Raw genomic sequence first — 12844 nt, 5'->3', positions numbered from 1 at the left:
CAATATTTATAGGAATCCTAAATAGGGAAGTTTCTTGAACAAGGGAGCTTACTTGGAATTGTAAGCAAAACTTTCTTAACTGAGGATCTGCTAGTCACCTTTTGTTATATTTAATTAGAACAAATCTGTAGTATCCTATTCAGTTCTGGGTGTCAGTTTTAAAGATATATTAACAAGCAGGAACATGCCCAAAGGAGGGTAACCATGATTATGAGGATCCTAGAAGCCATGCCATATGAAAATGGATTGAAGGAATTAGTAAAAATTTAACATGGAGGCATAACAACTGATTTCAAGTATTTGAGGGTTTATCTTGTGGAAAAAGATTAGACTTCTTAGCTCCAAAGAATAAAATTAGGGGTAATGAGTAAAAAGTTTTAATTCAACATAAAGGGAAAACTTTCTAACATTTTGAAGTGTCTAAAAGTAAAGTAAGTTAGCTGAGTTCTCCCTAACTAGAAAGGTGTTAAAGCAGAGGTTGGTTACCCTCTTGTTGGTAATTTAATTCAGTGGTGTATTAGACAAATGACATCTGAGGTCCCTTTCAGTTCTGTGATTCTTGGAAATTCCAAGTTAATGGAGTAAAAATTAATGAGATCTTGATTTTTGTCCTGATTTATTTTCCTAACTTTGAAAAGAGACTATTGATATAACTCTTTCACTCCATAATCTTTATTGACTTTTCTAAATGACCTTTATGAATATTAATTGCTTTTGGTTTGCTTATTTTCCTTTTAATAAAGATAAACAGGTTGTGGATTTTTTGACCAGTTTACAGTTTACCAATCTCATCTTCTTACTGCCTTCACCAGCCCAATTTCCTACTCCCTCCAAAGTATAGCCAAAGACAACAGCTCATACACAATTAGGATTTTGCTTTGCTAATCTTCTTTAATCCACTCACTAAGAATGCATTACTTCTAATAAAGGGTACCAACTATATTTGTAATTCTGGATTTTGTAAATTATTTGTACTGTTGCCTGAATATTTTAGGCACTTTGATTTTTTTAATGCATAGCATTTCCTAATAAAAGATTTATGTTGTATTTTATGACCTTTATGACAGTATTTAATGTTAATTTACCAAATTAATACTTTTCCTGGTTTTTTTTTTCAGTCCCATCAGTGAGAGCAGAAGAGTGTTGCAAGAATCCTGTGAATTTTTCTTAAAACACAATTCTAAAGTTAAACATAAAAAGAAGCACTACAAATCAAGTTCACACAAACTGAAAGTAATTTCCAAATCCATGGGAACCAGTACAGGAGCTACAGCAAATCATGGAACATCTGCAGTAGCTATTGCTAACCATGATTACTTAGGGCAGGAGACTTTGACAGAAATCAAAACGTCCCCAGAAACATCTGTGAGAGATCTGGGAGCAGATGGATCCTCCATTCAGAAAACTAGAGAAAATAATGTGGGAGAGCATACATCTCCTGCAGATTCTAGTTCTAAACAGTCTGTGGAGCAGATAGAAAGAAGATGCAAGACAGGAAATTCAAATGATAAGAATAGTATATCTGGAAGTGTTCGGAGTGAAGGAAGGTAAGATTTTCTTCCTTTTTTTTTTTTTCTTAAGTCACTGTCAGGCCCTTCAGTAAAATAGGAAAGATTACTACTACTTTGGTTGACAGAGTAAGGCTTCTGAAAAACAAAACAAAACAAAATGAATTAAGTTAGAGCAGTGGCCAAATATAACAAAATGAAGTTTAATGAGGGTTTATATTAATAAAATTCTTCATTTATTCTAGAATAGATACTTTATTCCTATCTTTGTTTTTCCATAGATTCTCCATAGAGAGTTAACATATGCTGGAGACATTGTCTAGGTCTACATTTTGGTTAAAAAAAGAAACCCAGCTATACAAATACAGGCTATAAAGGGTGTAGCTTTGCTGTATGTGGTTCATATGAAAAAGACCTAGAGGTTTTACTGGAGATTTAGTGTGACTTAGTGCAGATTCAAATACACCAACCGTGGCATAGTAAATTGAGCATGGAATTCAGAGCCAAAAAACCTGATTTCAAATCCTGGCACTATCCCTTATTACCTGTGTGAATTTTGGCTTCAGTTTTTTTCATCTACAAAATGAGAAGATTAGACTACATGATCTTCTTTCTCTAAAATACTATTATGCCATGAATTATGTGATGTGGTTGCCAGAGAAAGTTATTTATCTTAGGCTTCATTGATAACCATAGACTTTACAGAGAGAAGGGAGAGATTACCTGAAGAAATGGAAATGGGTGAAAAACTTGGTATGTGAATGTGGTAAAATGCTATGTAGCATAAGAAGCTAAGAATTCAGAGGAACAAGGAAAGACTGGTATGAACTGATGTAGAATGAAATAAGCAGAACTAGAAGAAGAGTATATACTTGTTAAAGTCATAATGTGAATTAAAGGGTCACTGAAAGGAGATTGGACTGAATATTTGGAAAACCAGTTCCAGGAATGTTGGGAAGATGAAATAATGAGAGCTATCCAAGGGCCTTCTCTCCCTTCCTCATAATAAATAATAAAGAACACCCCCCCCCCCAAAATGAAGATGTCTTAGTAATAACAGGAAGAGGAAAAGTGAAAGAACCTTTCACAATTCTCATTTTAAGAAAATATTAAAATACTGCCTCAGCAGCCCTGTTATATTCTGGGGGCTCCTACTGTGTTTTTGCCCCTTGGATTCCTCCCTCTCCTATACACAGACCCTGGATGACCCTGTTGTCCTTATAGCCGCCATAATTTTAGATATTAACTTAATCCCTCAGTTTACTCCTGGGAATAAAGGGATAAGTCCCCGTTCCCAAGATAGATAGAAGTTCTAGCACACTAGTTTTTCTTACCCCTGAGTTTTCCTCCCTTTCTAATAGCTATACCTGGCCTGTTGCCCCTCATAGCTCTTACTATGTTAGGTACTAAATTTCAAAATTAACCCTTTGCTCCCAGGGAAGGTTGAAACTCTTGAATCAGAACAGCCCCAACACTCAAAAGGAATAAATGAGTGAGACTATGGAGAAGTGTAGAGCCTGAGGAGGAAAATTTTTTAAAAAAGAAAACTATAAATATTATGTTGGTTGCAGGGATTTAATATAGCAGAGGAAGTAGCCAATAGAAGGAGTAACAGATAAAAGAGTGAAAAGCAAAGGCTTTTCGGAGAGCCTCTTTTAGCTGTATACTGGGGGGTCCTCCTCAAACCTTTCTACAACCAGTACCCAGGGGCTAGCCAGAAGACTAAAGAAGGACAGTTTACAGAGAGAAGGGTTGAACCCAGAAATATGGGATTTCTAAAGGTGGAAAATAAACTTAAGTACAATGGCCACCAGCATTCTCCCTGCAGTAGTATTTTAATTGGTCATCTTCGCCTTCTAAGGGACACAGATTTCATCCAAACCTGGCAATCCTAGAGAAGAAAGTATAGTCAGCAAAGGCTTTATCAGTCGCAACCTTTGTTATTAATCCCTTAAGTAGTGTTCAGCTTATAAAATTTTAATGACAGAGATGTTTTTAGTAAGTGTACTATATAGGAAAATCAGAATGATTAATACAGACAAAAACTGATTAAGAATGAAAAAAAATACTCAAAGGAGTTTATGAAAAGTATTTAGCAACATGTGTCAACACAACTGGAAAAGAAAATTTAAATAGCTTCTATGCTATTTAAATGTATACATGCATACATATTATGGGCAAATGACAAATTATAGATTCAGAGAATCCATAAAATTCCAACTGAAAGAAATCTTACATTTAATTCATCATGAAACATCACAATCAGAGCTCAGAACTACATTCTCAAAGAAGAAATATTTTAGGCAGCAAGGAAAAAACCACTTTAGAGTCCAAAAAGAACCAGTCAGAATAGTACAGGATTACTCTGTAGATATGAGAAAATAAATGAAAAATTTAAAGATATTTTGAAGAAAAAAGAGATCAGTTAGCATCTAAAAATATTTTTCCTGCAAAGTTGAACCTAAACATCAAAGAAGAAAATAAAAGTTAAAAAAGGGAAAAAAAACTTGAATCATTTTATCAGAAGAACCAATAGGAAAGCAGAGTGTTCAGTAACCAAACTGAATGAACAATGGAAAGTTAAATAATTTTAGCTAATATTGAAAGACTGAGAAATAAAGTATGCTTTTCATATGGCTAGGGCTAGATAAAAATGTGAATGTTTTGCAGAAAATTATCTTTGTGCAAAATTAGTGCATCAATGCATTAATCAATTTAAAGAGTAAAAGGTATGCTATAAAAAATCAGAATAAAAGTAGGTGGTAGATATGCATTAATTTTTCAAGATGGAAATATCCTTTCATTTTGTTGTTTAGTCACTTCATTTGGTCTGACTCTTTGTGGCCCCCTTTGGAGTTTTCTTGACAAAGATTCTGGAGTGGTTTGCCATTTTCTTTTCTGGCTCATTTTATAGATGAGAAACTGAGACAAACCAGGTTAAGTAACTTACCCAAGTTCACAGAGCCAGTAAGTGTCAGAGGCTAATTTTGAACTCATCTTCCTGACTCAACACCCAACCAGTGCTCTATTCATTGTACAGTAGGCAGTAAAATAGTGTAAGTGTACATCTCCCAAATAGGGAGAAAAGAATGCAAGATGGTAATGACTAGGTAATGACTAATGAGGAATCAGTAGGCAAAGGGGCTTTCAGTTTCTACTCCTGTCCTTGGGGATGTGGGAAAATAAAGATAGAACATTATGGAGCAGATCACAAAGGGGTGAAGAATGGGGAGTTAAGTACAGACAGCCAAAAGGAAATGAAATGACCCCTCAGAGACAGAAGGAATGAGGTTTTGTATTGAACTCTCTTTGGGGGAGTTGGTCACTTAAAGGGATCAGATTCTCCATGACTAGATGCTAACTCCCACTATGCAGATGAAGTATTCAGGGCCACTGGAAAGGTGTGACTCAGAAGGAATTGTACAGGGCATAATAGGTTCAAAGGGAAGATGAAATTATATTAATGGTGGGGAAGAAAACCCATAACTTAACACATTAAGTTTACCATGAATGGGTTAAAATCCCCAATGAAAAGAAAAAGTATTAGAATGGATGAAAAAACAACATACACACATACACACCCCACCCTCCAATTTGCTGTGTCCAATAAACACATTTAAACATATGTGGAGCAAAACCTGTTAAAGTCAAGATTCAGTCCCAAACACATTTGCATCACTAAAAGAGGTGTTTGCAAAAGTAACAATTACAGCTTTCACGCCAGTATCCATTATTGAGGATTAAAAGATTGAGACTTTCCATAAGGAACTTGATAAGACATTTCAAATTTAAATCAGCATGTACTCTGGTACTAAATAAAATAGTGGGGAAAGATGAGGAGTGTGATTAACATGTGGAAAAGAATGATTTTTGAAAAAGAAATGAAAAAAATTAAAGACTCAGAGATATACAGAAGCCTTACACCTTTATATCATGATCAGATAAGAAAAGAATTTGTAGGTGCTAGACATGCTAGCAAAGAACATCACAAAAATATATATGCATATATATGTATATTTTTTTTAACAGAAAGGAAAAAACCTGATATTGATGTAGGGGCTTATCCTTGTAGGAGTTTATCCTTGAGTCCATCACCTTGTGAGGTGAAAGATCAGAGTTAGTGAAAAAGCAAGGACAATACGATGAGAAAAAATATATGGCATATATGTTATCTATAAACAAGTGATTAGCAGTGAAAAATGGGAAGTATACAGCAGAAATAAAGGCACTGATTTTGATAATTTTATGGAGTAAATTTAACTGATGTAAATCTTTTGTCACAACAAAACAACCAAAAAAGCCCAGAAAATGACTTACTGAGTAAATATTTGACTTAATTTCTGAGCAAAGTATTGCCAAAGACAATACTAATTTAAAATGTAAACTATAAAATATGCATCTGAACAGATTGTTGGAAAAACATATGGAGACCAACATATGGACACTTCTAAGTGAAAATATATTAAAATGCACATTTTTTAATAGTTCATAGCCCCTTTATGAGAACTAATCATGTGCCAGGTTTAAAAAACTGAAACAAATGTAAAAAGGCAAGTAATGGACCATAATGCAATAAAAACAGTAATAAGGGAAATATAAGCAAAATAAAAAGACTTAAACAGAGATTAAGTTATGACAGCATATATAGTGAATGGATCAAAGGACTTATAAATAATAGAAACAGCAAATAATTACATTAAGTATATTGATAACAGATTTTACATACTAAAACTTACACAATACAGTTAAAGTAGACTTCACTAGAAAATTTATATTTCTTAAATTTGATAGAATAAATGAACTGAGCATAGAATTTAAAGAGACTAGAAAATTAATAAATTAGCAATCCTAAAACAGGTATAAAAAATAGGAATCTTGAAAATCAGAATAGGAAGAGAAAAATTTTAAATGAAAAGACTGTAGAACTGCTAAGCAAAATTAAGAAGTATTTTTTGAAAAGAGTAACAAAAACACCTGAACAAGAAAAAAGAGAAATAGTTACTACCCCGTGTTTCCCCGATAATAAGACCTATCCTGAAAATAAGCCCTCCCCTTACTGTGTAAGATTCCTCTAAAATAAGCCCTCCCCAGAAAATAAGCCCTATTGAGATTGCTACTGTAGTGAAGGTGATCCCCTGTACTACACGCTACATTACGGTACCCTCTGTATGCACCGTCCCCCCACCCCCCGGGTGAAACGCACGCTGTGCTCTGAGCTGCATCCAATCAGAGCTGCAGCAGTGAGCGCGTCATCCTGTTCTTCCCCAGTGATTTGCTTATTGAATAAAGGTACATTTTTTTTGTTCACATTTGCCTGTTTATTAAAATTGCTGTCAATGTTCATTAAAATAAGCCCTCCCCTGAAAATAAGCCCTCTGGTGTTTTTCTGTCCAAAAAAAATTAATAAGACAGTGTCTTATTATCGGGGAAACACGGTATTTTTTAAATAGACAAAGTGAATTCACAAACATGAGGAAATAAAAAGAATTAGAAAATATTAGAAGATTATACACTAGCAAAACTGAAAATCCAAAATAATTTAATAAATGCTAAATTTAAAATTGCTACATTAACAAAATAGATTTTAACGAAATCTCAGTAAGTAAATTAAGGAAATAAACTGTTAAAGGAGAAATGAAAGCCCAGGCTAGCTGAATTTACAGCTGATTTCTACCAAATATTTAAAGAACAATTAATACCTATGCTACAAAAAAAAAATTATCAAAAATAGAGGCTGAAAGCACTTTGCCAAATTTCTCTTCTAAGACAGATCTGACAGATGTGGCCGCTAGTTGGTGCAGTGGAGAGAACACTAGGCCTGAAGTCAGGAAGACTTATTTTCCTGGATTCAAATCTGGCCTCAGACTCTTACTAGCTGTATGACTAAGCAAGTCACTTAACTCTGTTTGCCTCAGTTCCTCATCCTGTCAAATGAGGTGGAGAAGGAAATGGCAAACCAGTGTCTTTACTAAGAGAACTCCAAAGGAAGTCACAAAGAGTTGGACATAACTGAAATGACTGAGCATTAACATTTGTCCTGTAATAAGCAAACTAAGAAAAGAAAGCAGAGAAAGAGAACTATAGACTAATCTCATTAGTTAATTTTAATACAAAAATTTTTAATAAAAATAATTTGCTGTGACCCAGCTACTAACCTTTCCAGGTAACTCTTAATTTTCCATTAACTGTTTTGATTCGTTTTCAACAACACAAATATCATACTTCTCCCTGGATAAACTCATCATCTGAAATCTCATCATCATGCAGTCACTTAGCTTTTGATTCTCAACACCTTAGCTCCCTCAGTTACCTGTCCCCTCTGAGTGGAGGGTTGGAGGTAGAGCAATAAAAATGCTTCCTCCCAAAGCCTTCTTGTTGAGGGCTTAGGACTTTCCAGGTAACTCTTCATTTTTCATCATCTGCTCTGCTTGGTTTCAGTTCCACAAACATGGATAAGTGCCTGCCCTCCACCCCAAAACCTTTTCAGCTACCTTTTGTATATATTGTAGATTAGATTATAAACTTCTTCAGGGCAGGGACTATCTTACCTTATTTGTTTCCCCAGTGCTTATCACTGTGCCTAGAACTTAGTAGGTGCTTATTAGTATTTATTGACTTGACCCAATTAGATTCCTATGAGGAATGTAAGGATGGTTCAGTGTTAGCAAAATAATTAGCATAATTGCTCATAAACAAAAAGAGCAAAAAACATATTATTTTGTTAATAGATGCAGAAAACATTGCATCAAATATTACCTGTAAGTCTGACATCCAAGTCACTTAACCCCAATTGCCCTCCAAAAAGCCAAAAAAAAAAAAAAAAAGATGAAAGTAATCCCTTTTTTTTTTCCTTAGGGTAACTCCAAAAGCCAATTTTACTGAAACTCACCAACTGCAGAGTAGCAATCTGCAGATAGCCAGCACTTCACAACCAAGTAGTCCTAAGGGCTCTACATCACTGCTTATCCACTCTGCTTTGGACGCTGGGAAAGAACAGAGTTCTGGAAATAATTCAGATACTTGAAAAAGGAAAATCTTCACACAGTTTCACTTAACTGCTAACCTAGAAGGGGATTCCTGTTACACTGGAAAAGACCAATGCACTAAATCTTATGAACAACTTTGTATACATCTCTCATTTTGCACATAGAGTTACATTGCCTGCTGTTACGATGGAGAGAAGGGATTTCAAGATTACTCTGTCAGTTTATGAAGAGGTTAATGATAGCAAGAAACCCAAAGAACTGAATTGCACAGGTTTAACAATAATAAGACAATTATGGAGATAGTGGAGAGAAGACTCCTCTTAAGTTGATAAACATTGTCTCTTAAAACTTATCTTATTGTAGGCTGACCATCTCACTTTTGTGAGATTGTCAAGATTTTATTTTACTGCAATAATTTTAATCTAACTCTTCCTACTTGTTTTATTTTAAAAGTAAGTACATAAAAATTTGCAAACACTTTAAATTTTGTACTATATTGCTGTACAATTATCTCATTTTAACACTGTCATTGTAGTTTTTACACTGAGTTTTAAGGAGAAAATAGAGAGTGGAACAAAGATAAACAGCACCTATATTATAACATTGTTGTGAGGATCAAATGAGATAGTACATGTAGAGTGCTTTGCAAACCATAAAGCACTGTATAAATGTTTGTGACTACTCATATTCATTTGTTCAAGGTAATATAAAAAATTGACCCCCTAAAACTATGCTTATGACTTTATAGGAAGGGAAAACCTTTTTACCAATGCATCTGGGTACCTGCTGAACTTCTGGTCTTAGAATTGTCAGGGCCACTTAAGAAGTTAAATGACTTGCCCCTTTTCCACTAGTATCAAAGGCAGGACTTGAATCCAGGTCTTCCTTCCTCCAAATCTGCTTTTCTCTCTTATATGCCACTCTGCCTATCAGAATGTTGATCTATTATCTAAATGTTCTTTAAATGACAATTTTAAGTATTTTTGCCACCTGTCCTTAAAAATCTAAAATTTGTAAATAATTTTGTATTCCTCAAATATTAGAAATTCCTACTGATATGAAGTGCCTATTGATTTTGGTGCAACTGAATTTAAGGTGCTTTCTTCACGTGTAATGATACTGTGCTGTTCATGACATTTCTGCAATCAATCCTTTTACATTTTTTTAGCTCATTAAGACAATATTCTGAAGTATTCTGTGATGTTGCCTTTTTAAATCAAGCTATATGAGATTGTGCTCCTCTTAAAAAAAAAATGTTTAATGGTTTCCTAAGAATGTAATTAAGACTTTTACAGTTGGCAGGTAACTTGATTTTAACTCCCCAAAGGAAAATATTATTTTCACTACTAAGGGGAAGTTTGTATGATAATTTTTATCAAAAATGGAGAATAAAGCATGTAATGCAAATCAAGATGGTCTGCCTATACAGAAAGAGGTTTCAAAATTTCTTAATTATATCTCTTATTAATAATAAGTATTTTTAAGTGGCACATTTGAAATAATAAAAATGTTTTGTGTCACATGATTCTTCAAATAAATTGTATAGAATCTACTCAGGTGCCTTAGCATTTTACTGAACATTCAATATTATGTACCAATAATTTTAGTGTCACTAAAATAAGAAATACAGTTATGGTAAACAAAAAAAAAGTTTCCAGCATACTTTGAAATTTAGAGATATTCCTTCACATCATTTTATTTCACACCAAATAAAATATTTAGTAATTTATTGTCTTAAGATTCCCTGATGCTTTTGATTTTTCCTGTTTATCTTGAATTCACAGTTGAAGTATAAAGAAAATATCCAATATTCTACATTAAGATATTGTAAATATTAATGTTTTTACATTTATAAATGTGAACTTTATCTACACTTTGATATATATATAACTTTATATACTTTTTCAATGTTTGTATAATCTTTTCCATAATAAAATGTTGTTTGTTTAAGCCATTTTTTTCCAGAGTATTCTGTGGTTATAGGGATTGTTTCATTTTTTTTTCTTTTGTATCCCCAGTGTCTAGCACAGTGCCTGGCGCATAATAGGTATTTAATATAAGTGTTTGTTGACAGATTGATTGAACAGACCTGACTTGAGAGCAATATGGTTTCCTGCAGCAGATGCTTTATGAACCTCTGTAAGCCTCAGACCAAAATTTGAATTAGATTCTCTGATGTGTGCTTGGGGACAAGATGTCTACAACACTTAATCATAATTATTCAGGAAAACCTTATACTGATACACGCATTTGTGTATATACATAAAACCTATAGTATCTAAGTTGCTTCTGATAAATGTGAGTAAACAAGATAAAGTTGTCAGTGAATAAACAAGTTGCTGGGAGATGGCGGGGGGGGGAGGGGGGGGGTCAGAGATTATAAACAGGATGCCCTGAAACAAGACACAGAGAGCTACAGTAGAATAAAGTATGAGAGGTCTCAAAACAAAACAATAAAAATAGCCCAAGAGAATCATGGAAAGGCTGTTTTGGGACTTGCCAAGAGGAACCTATACATTTCTAGTCATTGTTCCATTATGAAACAACCCTTTTAGGAATTCATGGCTCCTTGAATAATCAAACAAGTTATTTGTTAAATACCTACTATGTGCTAGTCTCTGAGGATATGAAGACAGAAGTGAAATGGTTCCTTCCCTAAAGTGCTTGCATTATATCCAGGAAACATCCTGTGTGTGTGTGTGTGTGTGTGTGTGTGTGTGTGTGTGTGTGTGTGTATTATTATCTAATGAGATAATAATATGTAAGTATGAAAGGCTTTAAGTACCAGAGAAGTTGATATTTTATTCTAGAGACAATAAAAAGCCATTGGAATTAATCGAGAAGAGGAATGGCATGCATTTTAGAAAAATCAATGGCAGCTGCATGAAGGATAGATTAGAGTAGGAAAAGATTTGAGGGCACAGAGACTGAAAAAGACAATGCTATTGCAATATTTCAGACAATACATGATGAGGGTCTAAACTAGAATGGTGGCTATATGGGAGGAAGAAAAGGGAAAGAAGTGAGAAGTGTGAAATCCTTGTCTTAATAATTTAGATTTATCAGACACGGACTATGGAGTAGGTACACAATGTTGGTTCCTTAGGAGCAAGAGGTCTTTCTGGATAATTGAAATAGCTGTGCAGTTGGTCTCCATGTTTCAAATCTCCACTCCAGTACATCCTCTTTTCAGCTGCCAGAGGAATCATCTTAAAGCAAGACTTCTTAAACTTTTCCCACTCAGGTCCCCTATTTGCATTTAGTTGATATTTCGTGGCCTGAGGGCACATGCAGTGCAAAGTGCTCATGCTTTGTGTTTAGAGCCAAGACTCCAGTGAAGTTGCAGGAACCAGCCTGGGCAAGCGCTGCCAGAAACACCTCAAATTCATAACACGTTTGATTTTGAATTAATTTTTGGTCATTGTGCATTCAGAAACCATTTACTCTTGCCAGATTTTTTTGCAACCCCATGTGGGGTCACAACCCACTGTTTAAGAAGTGCTGTCTTAAAGCATAGGCCTAACCGCATTACCCTACCCCTCTACTCAGTAAGCTCCAGTGGCTCCCTTTTACCTTTAGCATCAAATATAAATTCTTCTGATGACTTTTAAAGCCCTTTGCAAATTGCCTTCTTACTTGTCCAGTCCTGTCCCTTCCACATGATTTACAATACAGTGACACTGACCTTGTTTCTCCTCACACATGACACTCCCATCTCCTTTGGCTGTACCCCTGGTCTGAAAAGCTCTTCCTCTTCAAGTCTGACTCGGTTTCCCTGACTTCTTTCAAGACTCAGCAGTAACATTGGAGGATTGTACTGTGTTTGGATTCCTTCCTGTATCCTATCATAGTTGAAATGAAAGGGCTAGAGGAATGCATGCTATTCTCTAGATTATCAAGGAGAATGAAATGTTCCTTAAAGAAATGGAAGAGGAACTTCAAGAATGAAACAACTATGAAGAAGAACGTAATTCTAGGGAGATGGGAGAGTGGGGAAGAATCGTGAAGAAAAGCAAGGGAAGGTTCACTGGAAAACTAGAGGTAACTAATAAATACCGTGCGTTTTGCTGTGTGTTTCTTTTGTCCTTTGTTCCATGTAGGATGATTTTCTGGTCTTTATAACCAGCACAACTAAGAATTCCTAGCACATAGTAGTTGCTTTTTTAAAAGGTTGTTGAGTGATTTGATTGATTGATTCCTGGGGGTCTAGAGAATAGCGGGGGCGGTGCCTCAAAGAATTTAGGTTTTTTTTCATGAAAGAGAGCCATCAGTGTACAACAAGAGATACAACACAGACCTTACCCAAAAAAAAGAAAACAAGTTAGACAGAGTAAAAAAACGGCTTACGGA

The 12844-nt window shown here is 34.8% G+C and overlaps 1 protein-coding gene across 2 annotated transcripts in view; it reads left to right on the top strand.

The window, feature by feature from the left end:
- Positions 1-10444, top strand: part of FZD6 (frizzled class receptor 6) — a 70977-nt gene extending 60533 nt beyond the window's left edge. For both annotated transcript variants that reach the window (XM_069080943.1, XM_069080944.1), the window contains exons 6-7: positions 1119-1547; positions 8364-10444. In XM_069080943.1, coding sequence (XP_068937044.1) covers positions 1119-1547; positions 8364-8532 — 598 coding nt within the window. In that variant the 3' untranslated portion in view covers positions 8533-10444. The remainder of the gene's footprint in view (positions 1-1118; positions 1548-8363) is intronic.
- The last annotated feature ends 2400 nt before the right edge of the window (positions 10445-12844 follow it).

The sequence above is a fragment of the Petaurus breviceps genome, unplaced genomic scaffold, assembly GCF_028583685.1.
Source record: "Petaurus breviceps papuanus isolate PSGF00001 unplaced genomic scaffold, PetGlider_PUasm1.0 98, whole genome shotgun sequence".
NCBI classification, from domain to species: Eukaryota; Metazoa; Chordata; class Mammalia; order Diprotodontia; family Petauridae; genus Petaurus; species Petaurus breviceps.
Note: the sequence above shows the minus strand (reverse complement) of the source record. Positions and strands in the feature narration are given on the sequence as shown.